At 33.0% G+C, this 15,111-nt stretch overlaps 1 protein-coding gene and 1 long non-coding RNA gene across 6 annotated transcripts; both read left to right on the plus strand.

The window, feature by feature from the left end:
• Positions 1-876: 876 nt before the first annotated feature.
• On the plus strand, positions 877-11,449 carry LOC107413302 (calmodulin-binding protein 60 B). Of its 5 annotated transcripts, XM_048476051.2 has the most exons (11): positions 901-1,036; positions 1,201-1,281; positions 1,372-1,520; positions 2,507-2,582; positions 3,699-3,757; positions 4,650-5,149; positions 5,239-5,399; positions 5,482-5,685; positions 6,434-6,662; positions 8,061-8,674; positions 8,808-11,449. In XM_048476051.2, the coding sequence occupies exons 3-10, from the start codon at positions 1,408-1,410 to the stop codon at positions 8,648-8,650; spliced, it is 1,932 nt and encodes a 643-aa protein (XP_048332008.2). In that variant the 5' UTR covers positions 901-1,036; positions 1,201-1,281; positions 1,372-1,407; the 3' UTR covers positions 8,651-8,674; positions 8,808-11,449. The 5 variants fall into 5 exon arrangements, with proteins under 5 accessions (XP_015876738.3, XP_015876883.3, XP_048332008.2 ...); XM_016021252.4 differs by lacking the exon at positions 1,201-1,281 and having other exon boundaries at positions 877-1,036; XM_016021397.4 differs by lacking the exon at positions 1,201-1,281 and having other exon boundaries at positions 877-1,036; positions 4,656-5,149.
• Positions 6,669-7,715, plus strand: LOC125423024 (uncharacterized). Its single transcript, XR_007241568.2, has 2 exons — positions 6,669-7,394; positions 7,490-7,715. It is a non-coding gene; the product is annotated as an uncharacterized LOC125423024 (long non-coding RNA).
• Positions 11,450-15,111: the final 3,662 nt, after the last annotated feature.

Below are 15,111 nucleotides of genomic sequence, written 5' to 3' on the forward strand. Positions count from 1 at the left end.
TAATTATTTTTTAACATTAGAGTAGAGGATAGATTTCAATCTATCATCCAATAAAATAATGATCTTTTACCATTTGGAAAGTCATGAGCTTTACCTACAGGGACAATTTTTTATTTTTTTTTTAAAAATAATGTTGTATAATTCAATTGTTCTGAGTAAGAAAAATAAAAAAAGTAAAACTGGTGAAGCGTATTGGGTTGAAGATAAAGAGGGTATGGAATATAACTTTTTTTTATTAAATAATTATTATATTATCTATTTTTTTTTATCATTTATAATAATTTTTCTTTTTGTTCAAATATTTTGAACCCATAACTAATGCCTTATAGCTAATCTCACTTTTTTTAGCTGAAAATAGCTAATCTCACTTGTTGCGTTATTGGTTTGGTAAATTATTTTGTTAGGTAAAATAATTGCTTTTCTTGGTTAATTTAAAAGTCAGCAAAGTTATTTGTTTGCATCCCCCAAAAAACAAAAAAATAATCCACAGCGTTTTCGGAAAAAAAATATCTACTGGACTGAAAAAAAGGAAGGAAATGACGTGGCTCAATACAACACAGCATGACGTCATCGTGCCGGTTGAAAGTGACGTGGCAGAGTGCAGCCACTGCACCATATAATCCGTCAACGTACGGTTATGATTTCATGCTATTTTGGTCCGTCGGACGATCCTAAGCGTTGACTCCATACCCAAAATAAATACGAATTACAAGAATTTCATCCACAAAGGAGAGGAATAGTGGTTTGTGTCGAAATTACGATTTCCACCTCCAACAAAACCCACCACGTATGGAGTAATTACCAAATCCATGTCCTTTAACGTAAATGTGCAGGACCTGAAAGGAAGGTCCGGTGGGCAGTGAAGCAGTGGATTAGTCCCACTCTTCAGCTACGAGTCGCCGGAGTAGACTTAAAAGATATAAACATGAGTCCACAAGACCAATCAGAGATCTCCTAAGGTTCGCATTACACTTTACCGACTTTCTCGCATATTTTCTCTCTTCCCAAACAGAAGAAAAGAAAATTTCTCTCTCAGGTTGTTTCTCTCTCTCTATCCCTCTCTCTTTCACTTCCCTCACTTTCCTTCTTTTTGGCGCGATTTTTTGCCCCTTTGTTTAGAAAGATTTGGTTAACTGGAATTTCTGAGCTTAGGTTTACTACCCCTTTACCTTACTCAAGTAATTTTTGGGCGAGTGACAGGGATTTTGGTTTCCTAAGAGTTTGGTATAAACTGAGCTTAAATTGTGAAACGTTTGTAGATCTTTTGGAGGTGAAAGATTGGTATGCGTGTGTGAGTTGGGGTTAGGGCTTTGTTTTTCTGAGTTTTGGTTGGATTGGGAGTGAAAATTGTGGTTTTTCGGTGTGCTGCAGATCTGGCTATTTAGGGTTGCTGGCAAGTTGTTGTAAATGCAGAGGCCGACTAGGTTTATGGAGAGAACCAGCTCTATGCGAGGTAAAAGGAGCTTGGAAGGGGGAGAGGATGAGCAGCAGCCTGAGCGAAAGCGACCAGCTCTTGCTAGGTAATTGTTTTCATTTCTTGTGCTTTATTTATTTGTTTCTTTTGTATTCAGTTGTATGAATTGTTTGTTTTAGTACGTGGTTAGACTTTTCCTGGATATCTGTTAAATTCGGAGATTGAGGATATTAAACACAAGTTCTAGTCCAACCACTTGATAACTTATATACCACTGTTATTAAAGACAGATGACTTTGCCACCTGAGCTCTTCACTAAGGGAGATTTGTTTAGTTTGTGAAATAGGCCATTTTGTTGCAAAACCTTAGGCTAGAGGGTGATCTTTTCGAAGTTGTAGAAGAAGTTTAGTGAAAATAAAAAATAAAAAAAATGATAGTATGATATAGTTGGAAAAGTTAGAAATTTAATTTGCCCGATTTGCCTCTACCTGGATATTTAACTAATATGCAACTAGATACACGCTTGAAGAATAATAGTGTATTATGGCTCCTATTCAAGTGTTTTAATTGTTAGGAAGTGAGTCTAACCTTTTTTTTTTTTTTTTTTTGGGATGAAAAAGTGAGTCTATGTATATCAATTCGGTGCATTGTATGTTAACAATGAGCCATTGGTTTAGGTTCTATATTTATGGCTAAAGTGCATCCTTAATCATTTTTATATGTTTCAAATTAAGTACAGACTTATTGTTTCATACAATTTTTAAATTATCTCTCTTGTGTTCTCTTTGTTTTAAGCTCTGCCAGCTTATTTTTATTGCTACACTAATTTTTTTGGTTTTTACATGTCCATGCTGTATTCTTTGTATTGCAAGGATATTTTTCTGATGCCATGTTGCAGCTTGCAAGTTTAGCAATGATAGTAATACTTGATTGATCAATACTTTGGAATATATCTTTATCAAAACCATAATTTTCGGTAGATTGTATCTGTTTTCCTTCTATGGGCTTGCTCTTATTTAAATTTGTTCTTTTTTTGGTTTAATTGTTTTTCCAGTGTTGATTTGTATGTGCAATGTGTTACATTTCATGCAGTGTGATCGTTGAAGCTCTCAAAGTTGATAGTCTGCAGAAGATCTGTTCGTCTTTGGAACCTATTCTTCGCAGAGTTGTAAGACTTATGGCTTTGATAATTGCCTTTTCATCCATATCATTTTTTTATGTGTCGGATGTTTCAACTATGTTTTTACTTGATTAACATTGTTTACAACTGGTGTCTGCTCTCTGTTTTATCCTGTGCTTTTTTTTTTTGTTTTTTCCTTTCTTTCTTTAATATTATTTTTGTTCTTTCTCTTTGCTTACTTGAGGTAAATTTCTTGGAAAGACCTTTAGATTTGACAGGAGATTGGTCACTGTTTTTTTCTTGCAATAAGTTTAGTCCTTGTTTGTTTCCACTATAGGTTCTCTTGGGGTTCCCAGCAATCACTGGTGCCAATTTTTCTGAAAATGCAGCTTTAGTATTGAAGTGACTGTAATTTTTGTAGGAGAGTAAGTGATGTCTTGGAATTATTTTCCAACAGTCGTCTTATATCTCTCACATAAGATATGCCGTGGATCAAAGGTCCTCAATTCAATTTTGGCTTGATCTTTTATTTATGGTTGAGGATGGGAAGATCTTTTTGTTATCAAATAAGATGTTTTCATTCTTAATTCTTTTTGTTATCAAATAAGATGTTTTCATTCTTAATTCTAGCGAAGGTTCTGTTCTTCTTTCATTAATATAGTTGTGCAACAGTATAGTTGCAACTCTTTTGATAAGGTAACATTTGATAATTCTTGGAACATGAGCTGAAGATAAGTCATGTTAATTGTTGAGATGTTGAAAGATTGATTTTTTTACATATTATATCTTATTTCTTATTTTATAGTCTTATATCATTAAGATTGGAAATAGGTTACAGCTTAGATTTTAGCTCTGCTTATAATATGCTTATCAGTTATCACTGAAGTTTTGGCTTTCACTTCAGTAGCATAGTTAAAGCCTGCAATGTGCTTTTGTAATAATTCTATTTGGCTATGCATGGGAATGTTCACTAAAGAGAGAACCTCTCTCTCTCTCTCTCTCTCTCTCTCTCTCTCTCTCTCTCTCTCTCTCTCTCTCTCATTAAGAATCAATTTGCTGAAAAAACATGATTGATTAACTTTACTTCTTATAATTTGTCAGTTTATACCATTCATAGACAGCCCTTCTCCTGCTAACTTGTTTGTTCTAATGAATGCTTAACAGGTCAGTGAGGAAGTTGAACGTGCATTGGCAAAGCTAGGACCTGCAAAACTTAATGGAAGGTCAGTGACCATTGTTGTGAAATTAATTTTCACATATCGTTAATTTGTTCTGAGTTTTAGAATGCAGACTGTGACTCTATTTTTCTATGTGCTTTTTTGCTTTTCTAAGTTGAACTGAAAAACTGATTTAAGATTTGATCATTAATAGTGGACTGTGAAGGATACAGCACTATTTGGACTTAAAGTTGGTGGAAATCTTAGTACTTTCTAGTGTGCCATGTAACATGAACTTGACATTCAAACCTGTAATTCTAGAAATGCAAAGGTAGTTTTAAAACAGAATGCTGGTCACCAGCTCTGATTTCATATTTTATTTTCTAAAAAGATTATTTATGCTGCTTTTTAATGACTTGCATTTATATGTTAGACAACTGCAAATCCTTACAGGTGTAGCATCCAGTCAAAAGTTACAAAATTTATAAAACAAGGCAATTGTTGTATTTGTTATGCTGGTAGCTCCTATCTGTTGAAATTCTCTGGCTACTTTTTTTGGAACTAAAATATTTTCGAAGAAATATTTCTCGCAGAAAATGGCTTTTTGGAATTATTGTATTTTTTGGTTTTTGGCTGGACAAATACAAATGATTAAAAATTGTTTATGACATGGAATTGCAAAATAAAAAGAAAATGGTAACTGCAACAACAGTTAGGCCAATAATATAGGAGGTGGTACCAAGATAAAGGTGATGATGGAGCCAATATTGTTGTGAGATTCGTTTATTTGGTTCTGTATCATATTTCTACTGAAACAAAGCATAAGCTGAGCTATTGCAAATTGATGTTTCTGTTACCTATCTTTTACTACTTTAGATCCATCGTTTTATGATTAATGAATTATATTTTATGTGGTGGACAACAGCTGATTTTTAAGGTATTCTTCTGAAATTTAAAGTTTCAGGTCTTCACCAAAACAAATTGAAGGTCCAGATGGAAGAAACTTGCAGTTGCTCTTCAGGTCGAGGTTGTCTCTTCCCCTTTTCACTGGAGGCAAAGTAGAAGGGGAGCAGGGTGCTGCAATTCACATTGTTTTGGTTGATGCAAACACTGGACATGTTCTAACTTTTGGACCTGAAGCTTCTGTGAAGCTTGACGTTGTTGTGCTTGAAGGTGATTTTAACAATGACGAAGATGAAGGCTGGACACAAGAAGAATTTGAAAGTCATGTGGTGAAAGAACGTGAAGGAAAGAGACCTCTTTTGACTGGAGAGCTTCAAGTGACCCTCAAGGAGGGGGTAGGAACTCTAGGGGATATCACGTTTACAGACAACTCAAGTTGGATAAGAAGCAGGAAATTCAGGCTTGGATTGAAGGTTGCATCGGGTTTTTGTGAGGGTGTACGCATACGTGAAGCAAAGACAGAAGCTTTTACTGTTAAAGATCACAGAGGGGAATGTAGGCTTATGCTCTGGCATTCTAAGATCTCTTCCTTTTGTTATTTGAATCTTGTTATTAATTTTATTATTTTTAAACTGACTTGACAGTGTACAAGAAACACTATCCACCAGCATTGAATGATGAGGTATGGAGATTAGAGAAGATTGGCAAGGATGGTTCATTCCACAAGAGGCTGAATAATGCAGGAATAGTCACAGTGGAAGATTTTCTTCGGCTTGTGGTCCGAGACTTGCAAAAGTTACGAACAGTAAGTATTGAATTTGCATTTCAGTGAAAAAAAAATATTTTTAGTTTGTAACCATATAGTGATTTGTTGCTTCTGTTTATAGATCCTTGGAAGTGGTATGTCAAATAAGATGTGGGATGCTCTACTAGAACATGCAAAGACGTGTGCTCTCAGTGGGAAGCTTTATGTTTATTATCCTGAAGACACAAGAAATGTTGGAGTTGTTTTTAACAATATTTATGAGCTTAGTGGCCTTATTGCTGGGGAGCAATATTATTCTGCTGATTCTCTTTCTGACAGTCAAAAGGTGAGTATGAATCTTGTTTTCTTTTGCATGGAGATATTGTTCAAATTCCTATTTTGGATTGGTTATTCAATATTTGTTGATGGTATTGGTTGTGATTTAAAAAAATTATTTTCCTTGTCATGAAGTTGATAATTTATGTGATAAAACTAGAAATTTTATTGCATAAGGGTAATAGAAGAGACAAATCTCGTAGGGGTCATTTGATGCTTTCATTTGAAAATGATAAATTTGATAATATGTTTGATTTTTGTATATTGTCATTTAATATTTCCAAAAAATTTTGAGAAGTAAAAAGGACAGGCACTTTTTTTAATTATTATTATTTTTTTTTTCGGGGTATATTTTGTCTGAATTGCTGGATTGTTCGAGTTAATTTACCTCTAATGACTTAAAAACCAGCATGACCCTAGCATTTAACCTTTAACAGAGTGGGTAAAAATTATTTAAATGCGGATATGAAGTGATAAGAAGAATAATAAGATGAGAAAGGCTTTTAATATGTTGTCATTTAAAATTAATAGTATAGCTGCATGAGTGAAGAAGAGGTTGACCATATGAAGGAAAGCCTTTTTTAGTGTTGTATGACCATTAACCTAAAACTGAATGTTGGCACCATGTAGCTGGCAGAAAAATTGTGGGCTGTTGAAGGAGGAGGCATTTTGAATGCTGCATATTGTTTTAATTTTCTGTAAAGACTTTAAGTAAAAGAACTGCTTTATATGACTTGCAAATGGCTTTGAACTTGCAGATTTATGTAGATACTCTTGTGAAGAAAGCATATGACAATTGGAATCAAGTTATTGAGTATGATGGAAAGTCACTTTTGAGCTTCAAGCAAAATAGAAGGTCGAGTGCATCCAGAACCGAACTTCAGATGCCCCCAGTTGACTATAACACTTCAGATCATGAGCTGCAACTAGCTCACCTACCAGTTCCTCCTGAGCAGCCATCTCTGAATTCGAGCCTTCCAATCAGTGGTATGCATTGCTTCCTGCATAAAATCATTTATCCTTTTTTTTTTTAAAGGATAAATTGTACTTCATCCTCTATATGTAGCTCGATTGGGATTTGTCACAATGCATAAATATCATCATTTTGCCTCACTAGTCTATTAATTTTCTGTCAGATCATATTTGAGTTGGCATGTTTGCTTCCGATGAGTCCATTTTTTAATACTCACCATTCAACTTATAAGTGTTATGAATTTCTCCTCCACTCTGTTTTGTTTTTTTGTCCTGTTTAGTTAATCACTAAATTTAAATTGGGCCTAAAATTTAACCGTCGGTTCTGATCGATACACATGTATCGAATGTATTTAATTTGATTGGAAATTAGTAAATTATAGGATAATCTGATTATTTTTGTAAGATGAGGAGAAACTCTAAATTCAGTGATCGTCAAGGGGTTAAAATTGTAGATTTTCTTTTTCTCTGGGTTTATCATCTGAACAGTTGTCTTTTTCTGGAAGAATAAGTGGGGAGTAAATGTAAAAAGTATTAAACAGAACCTGGAGATCCTGAAGCTGTGGAAAATAGCCCCATTAATGAGTTTTAAACTATTGAAACTTTTTAGTGGGGGCAAGGAATCTGTATCCCGGTTAGTTGACATTTGACACCATGCTTGCAGCAAATGTAGAAACAAAATGCAACCTTAGATGGGGCCTTTCTGCCGCCAAGACCTTCTCTTTGATGACCTACATTTTATACTAAGTAGGACCAAGGATCTAATATTGTTCCTTTTTAAATTTAAATTTAAAACATAAACATTACTGAATGATTTGTTTTTTGTTTTGTTTTTTCTTCAGTTTTCTTCCTACAGTATCCCCCCGTAGAATCTGAGCCACTTTGTAGAAGTGCTTGTCTGAATAATTACACAAAATGTGTGCTGAAAACATGTACCAGGAGCAAGTTTATTATTATCATGTTCTGCTGAAGTGTCCTGAAGAACGGCAAATATAATAGGAAACTGCTAGTTGTTGTACTACTGATTTTATCTAGTTCCCTTTTAATTGTTTCTAAGTTATGCATCTACTTCTTCTCTTATATTTTAAAACACATGCATCTTTCTCTGTGTTGCTTTCAAGATTTATTTTTGTGACATTATGCTGGTTAGGTTGATGAGCACATCTTGGGTAGGAAAGACTCAAATGATCTTCCTCTTTGTCCGACTCAAGCATCTCCTTTCGAAACTGGGATATTGAATTTTTTAATTTTATTTTTATTTTTTTATTATTATTTTTTATATGGCATTATCAGCCAATGTTTGAGAAACAGGCAGAGCACCTCGTTAGATGATATCAACCTACTTTTAATTGCTAGGCATAATATCAATGATGATACCTCATTCATTTATCACTTTTTCTCTTTGAACTTCAGGTCATCATGATGATATGTCGACAAGATATTCCAGCCAGACACAGATGGTAAATTCAGATTCTCGCAATCAGTTTGACAGTACATCATTTATGTCGCATGACCAGTTGATTAGCAATTCTCATGAAGCCCGAAGCACAAGAAGTGATAATAGTGCTGTTGGTCTGGCTCTTGGTCCTCCACAATCATCCACATCTGGGTTTCAGACAATAAGCACCTCTAATCAGCCATCTACTCTAACTCCTTTGGATGACTGGTCACATTCACAAAACAGGGACAAGGGAGTTGATGATTTCTTTTCAGAGGAAGAGATTCGCTTGAGGAGTCATGAGATGCTTGAGAATGATGATATGCAGCACTTGCTCCGACTCTTCAGCATGGGGAACCATGCCTCCTTTAATATGCCTGAGGATGGCTATGCATTCCCACCATACATATCATCACCAATGCCAAACTTTGATGAAGATCGTGGCCGTCCTGGCAAAGCTGTCGTGGGTTGGCTGAAAATCAAGGCGGCAATGAGGTGGGGATTCTTTATCAGAAAGAAAGCAGCAGAGAGGAGGGCACAAATTGTTGAGTTAGATGATGAATAGAAGCCTCTTTATCAGTGCTATGAGGTTTTTGCTGTCAAGCCTTTCTTAGCGTTGCAATTTTTTTTTTTTTTTTTTTTTTCCATAAAATTACTGTGCTATCAAGCATTTCTTTGCACTGAGTTACTATTCTGCAAGTTAACCTTTTACTCTTCACCAGTGCTGGCCGCAACTTGAGGCGTTGGAACTGCTTGATTTCAAAATGTCTTGACGTCCACTAATGTTAATGAAAAGTCTTTTAGGCAGCATGGAATCTCATCTTGTACAGTTGCCTGTAGAGTAAGTTCTTTCAGTATATCCATTTTACTTAAGATTTTTCTTTGTTATTACTTTTCTGTCCATTTGTGAATGATATATGATTTGGGGTTTTAAGGGGTGAATGCTTTTAAGTCTATGGCCCCTTGTGTTGTGTAATAGGTCAAGAAACATTTCTAATATAATATTGACTTCGATTTGTTGTTTTTCCTTTTCCTTTATTGCACGAGGATGCTGGTATATCTTGCATATCTTGTGTTAGTTATTTTATAAGTTCGAATGGACTTGGAATATACTATAATGATCTATGCAGTTGTTTTGCTCTCGATATTCCCAAGTTCCTATTTGCCTTTATAGCTCAGAGGCACTGATTTGCAAGGGCCTTCCTAGTTTAGGATGTTTCAAAACGAATATTTTGTAACATGTCATATTGATCACCATTAAATGTCTGTGTCTCATAAGAACATTCAGCATTATCTTTTCGAACAATGAATTTAAATTTTTATGTACTGCATTTACCACTTCATTTCTGTATTGTGGTAGATCTTAGCTCAAATTTGTTTTACCAAGTTTGAGGTTTGGAAATCAGACCCAAATTTATCATGAATCTGAAGATCTAGTAGATTATTCAGAAGTTTGCATCTAATTGGGTTTTATAATGGGGCCAAAATTTTCTAGGCTTGGGATCGGTCTGGTTGGAAAGCTTTAGGGACCTCGGTCAATCACCAAAACAGCCGAAGTTGCATCTCACACTTTATTAGCATAAATATGATAAGAAAAAGTCTAACCGGGAACAAAAGGAGAAAACAAGGTTTGCTTTGTGAGTTGAAGTTTATGTTTTTTGCTACCTTAGTCAATTAAAATTTAAATTTAAACAAAATTAAAAAAATTTACAAATGTTCCTATTGGAACAAATGATTAAGTGTGTTGCTCGCTGCTCGGGATGGAAGCTATGGTATTTGGGTGATTGGGTAAAGATTAATCAGGATGCCAACTTGAATAGACAGAGCATAGACATAAAGACGTTCCAAAAATATATATGTATATGTATATCTAAAAAGTGAATTTTTAAATTTTTTTTTTATTATTATATTTTTGGGTTTGCTGAATACGTATAGAGTGATGATTACCGTGTAAAAACGTTACTTAAAAAAAAAAAAATTAATAAAATAAAATAACCGACTAACTAAAGCAAATGTGGAATGTCGTCATTTTTAATGGTAATGTCGGTGAAATCTAGAAAAGTCTTTGCCCGTATGTGCCTTTTCAATTGTCTTCACAAACATACAAAGCTTCGGTTTGAATTGAGACTCTTGGTTTTCACAATTTTCCTTATTAGGTTGTAAGTGTCATCAGCAACCTCAGATTCAGGCACAGAAACTGGAAAAAAGAGATAAAACTCATCAGCAGAGGCGTAAACTTGTAGCCAAGCTAATAGCCTAATACTACAAATCTTAAACTCTTTGATGATAGTGCTCTACTCTGGCATTGAAGTTGTATTTTATCATTCCGTGCCTACACATACATGGAGTAATCTAATTCGAGCTCTATGACATTTTTGAATAATGCAATATTGGCATGCCTTTCTATATCATGGTCAAACAATTAATTTACATTATTAATCTGGTAAGATTGTTTAAACTGGTTATAAATAAATTTAGATAACATCTGAACCGGTTTTAGGAATTCAATTCAAAATTTGTCATGACATTTGCTTCCTCAACCTAGTCTTTTAGATTGTTCATATGGACAGCCATCAACTAGATCAAGCAGTAGTAGCTTAGCCTTGGCGGATATGGTGGTGACACAACTTTTGATGCTTATCCCTGATATTACGCAGTGATTTTTAATTTGGAAATAACTCACTGATAAAATCGTCATCCAAATATATCTATCAAAAGTTCAAGGACAGAGACACACAAAAAAAAAAAAATAAAAAAAAAAAAATGGTGAATTATAATAGATCATGAAAAGCAGAACACATCCATTTGATGAGTCTATCACAGCTAGCAAAGTACGTGGCTGATGTACATAAAATAGAGGGTTATTAAACCTCTGGGGGCAATTCAGATTCAGAAACCCCTATATATAGACACACTGAATGTAGAGATTGAATTTGGGGGACTAGGGGCATTTTCATTTTCCCATTTCCATATCAAGGATTAAGAAATGGAATCCCTAGGACCCTCAAGGAGCTCCCACCACAAGTCCAAATTAAACCCTAAAAACCTCTCGAGGTATTCTAAAATACCTCTTCAACAAGATTTCTATTTTTTACATATAAGATATTCATCTGATGGTATGATTTGATACCCAAGAGACTGTCTGTGGTATGATTGCTGCATGGTAGCCTTGGGCAGTCACTCTCAAAGACCGAGATGGAGCCTATGTCATTTATGGGATATAATACCCAGTTACATGTAATTGAGTGCTAAGCCTAAGATAAGCTGGGCTGCAACACGAACCAGTAGGTAAATTAATATATGTTTATTTATATAAGTGTAATAAGATATGAAAGTGAGCCTGAGATCTCTTTCTCTTGATTAATTTCTTTGGTTCTTTGCTTGACCATTATGTATGTTTTTGTTGTTTTTATTTCGTTAATGTTGGGTAATAATAGAGGAGGTTGAAGAGAATACGCAAATATATTCACCACGGGGAAAAACAGGGTATGAGCTACAACATTTGTCGTGGCTAAAAATGTACATCACATCTTGTCGCTAAATGTTTTAAATAAATACCTTTACTATGTCGTACATAATAACTTTTTGGTTTAAGAGCATTTGTAGTTACAATTATTTTCGTAGTTAAAATTAATTGTTGTGGTTAAAACCTTTTTGTTTTGATCAAAATTGGTTTTAACCACCATAATTTATCATAGCTAAAACATCCATGGCTAATGCTTTTTTTTTTTTTTTTTTAAATTATTTTTTACAGTGATTTCATGGTATTCCAATAAGATGTACGTATATACTTCAACTTGTGTACACGTCTCTCTTTCTGTCTGCATCTCTATTTAGTATGCATTCATTCCAGATGAGGAAGCTCCTCTTCTTATATAGAAGATGGGTATTTGATAGATCTGATGTCAGTATGGACGGTAGTGTTTTATCTTCTCTCTTGCATGTATAATGAAAAGGGTTTTCACTTTGTTTAATTTTCAATAAAAATATCTATAAGCAATACTACGAATTGAAATTAAATTAAATTAACACAAAAAAGAAAAAAATTGTCATTAACTGGAGAAAACCGAACTCAAAATTATCATATCCTGCGAAATCAAACAACAAAATGGACAGAAATTCAATATAAACTTGGAACCTTTTTAGGAATCAGTAGTTTTGTTACTGTTCTGTTGCAGAGGAAAAAATATATATATATATATATATATAAACTTTGCAAGGTTCTTTATGCATCCAGTCCTCATTTATGCCGAATATATAGACTTTCCAATTTCTTTATGCATGATTGGAGTCATTCATTGGTTTTGTATATTCAAACCAGCAAATGTGCATGTATGTGTGTGTGTGTGTGTGTGTGTGTTAATTGTTTTGTACTCATGGACAATTGAACGGTCCAAAATATTTGAAGGATACAATTTATATATAATATATTGTTAAGAATTGGAGATCGAATAAGAAAGCTATAACGTAGTAAGCAGTTCATTATGCATAATTCATATGCATTTTTATGGATTAAAATTTAGCATCTCCTCCAGTCCTCCTTACACATCTTTAAGCGCATCTTCTTTTTATGTTCAACAAAATATTTTCTCGTATGTCATATATTGGTTGCAATTGTGTTACCACCTTTAAAGGTTGAACAAACTGATGATCTCCTGAACAAATCGAAAAATTACTTTTAATCGTCATCAAAGCCATCTTAACCAAAAGCCATACTTAACACAACTTTTATTAGCCATTGGTCCTAGCTTAATTTTCCAAAAGTTAATATTGTTTCCAAATTAAATAAGCATCCAAAAATGTCACAGCAAACCTATGTACCTGTTACGAATAATTAATTAATTTATCATATCTGAGATCTAGACAACCGAGCTGGAAAATCTGGATCAATAATATGTATTTTAATCGAGAGGTAATTGAGAGATATTAACAATTCTTAAAGTATATAGTGGCTTTTGAGAGAGATTTATCTTTCGAAGTTTTATATAATATATTTTGAGCATACAAAAGAACAAATTACCATTAATTAGTTGCTATATGTTTTCTCAAAAAAGCATAAGTTACTATTTGCATTTTTCATAGGAGGTAATTAAAGGGCTTGACATTGATGATGGTTATGTAGTCATATTAATCATTTTTCTCTTGGATCATGATCTTTTGTCCTCTTCCATATTCACCATATCACACTCATTTTATTTAAAAACATTAACAAAAAATAAAATAAATCGAGTCAAAAATAATTTCTTTTTAAAATGAGAAAGATTCTGATTAAACAAAATGAAGATGGAAAAAATGGTATAAAAGATTTTCATTTATTAAATGAACTGGTATAAAAGATTCCCATTTATTAAAAGACCTATTTAATTTCATGCAGATAGAACAAAGCGCATTTAGTGTTTGAAAGTAATTTGAAATTATTATGTTATACAAATTAATGCTTTAATGATGATAAATAATGAAGAATGTTAGCTAAGGTGCCCAACTGTATATAATATATTAGGTTTTACATTCTGTTTTCATTTTATTTTTATTTTTTACTATTACAAATTGGTCATTTTTCCAGACAGTGTCTTTGTTATTGGTTCTCCCTTTAATTAAAGACCATTCTTGTCCTTTAAACTAAATTTTCACATAATCAATAAGGGGACTTGTCGTTTAATTTTAATTGCTACATGAATACCTAGAATTTTTGTTTATGCAGCCTTTGTCGAAAATGTCCTTTCAAAATCATATAACATATATATTGATTATTATGCCCCTTTACACCTCAATTGGTGCAGATAAAAAAAATATAAAACAAAATAAAATGATAAACAAAATTAATATATATATATATATATTTATATATACATGTTTTTGATATAGTAAAAAATTTATAAAAAAAAAATGTGATTATGTGAGCGATAACTATTTATTGTTATCAGATTACGAAAATTATGCAGATATGATGACTATGGATGTTGTCCCTCATAATCCCTCTCTATAGGTCTCTTATCATGTCATTTTTGTATATATATGTTTTAATACTTCGACAACTAGAACTTAATAAAAAATAAAAAAAATTAAAAGAACCTTAATTTTAATAAAGCCTTTCTCTCTCTATATGTACATGTTTTAGTTGTTATAGTTCTACAACTCGAACTCAACAAAAAAATTAAAAGAACCTTAATTAATTTTAATAAGGCTTATTAACTTAACCTCATTTAAAGACTAAATTAGATGAATTGGAGAACACAAAATGAACAACAGTCAGCACATCACGTAATACAAGTTAAGTTAACATTCTACCTCTTATTTTGAATAATATTAATCTAAATTAATTTAAAATCACCTGTCCCGTGTTAAATTATATTTCAAATTTGCTAAGTTAATAGTTTACCCCTATAAATCTTAGATTGTTCTTATCAATTAAGGTTTCACCATGTAACATTTTTAAAAAAAAAATTAGGATGAGGGATAGGAACTCAAACTCTCAGTTTACGAAGACAAGACTACGGCTAAAAGATTAATGATAAGCATACATATCTATGTATCATGTACTAATGGTTATAATGGTACTGTTAATTCATGAGATTTTCAAAGTTCTAGGAAAAATGGATAGTCCTAATCATTCGACATGATCTACTTGCTGATTTAATGTCTGGATAGATATCAATCATAATTCACAATTTACATGCTCCCAAATACATTTGAGAGGGTGTGATATGAATTGAGTGGTCATATACGTATCACTTTGTACTATTTTTAATTAATTTGTAAATTATGTGAGTACAATTTATTAACTTGGTATACATAAAAATGTAAACGCCCTCTACATGGATATTCTTGCAAACCAAACTATCAAATATTCCACAATGAAATATGAATCCAGAATGCATATTGTTGGAAATTAATGACAAACAAGCAAAATGAAGTTATGGAAAAGAGTTTGAGATATGAAGAAGTAAATTACTTTCATCCGCTTTTCCAAATTTTTATATAAAGATTTTTCACAGTGTGTTTAAATTCAATTCTTGATTCACCAAA

The sequence above is a fragment of the Ziziphus jujuba genome, chromosome 1, assembly GCF_031755915.1.
Source record: "Ziziphus jujuba cultivar Dongzao chromosome 1, ASM3175591v1".
In the NCBI taxonomy this organism is placed as follows: domain Eukaryota; kingdom Viridiplantae; phylum Streptophyta; class Magnoliopsida; order Rosales; family Rhamnaceae; genus Ziziphus; species Ziziphus jujuba.

What these genes read in the sequence shown, in the direction of transcription:
- LOC107413302 (XM_016021252.4), top strand. Translation starts at nt 1,408, where the DNA reads ATGCAGAGGCCGACTAGGTTTATGGAGAGAACCAGCTCTATGCGAGGT. An exon ending in ACTTGCAAAAGTTACGAACA is followed by an intron (nt 5,400 to 5,481) that starts GTAAGTATTGAA and finishes TTCTGTTTATAG; the next exon opens with ATCCTTGGAAGTGGTATGTC. An exon ending in CTCTTTCTGACAGTCAAAAG is followed by an intron (nt 5,686 to 6,433) that starts GTGAGTATGAAT and finishes TTGAACTTGCAG; the next exon opens with ATTTATGTAGATACTCTTGT.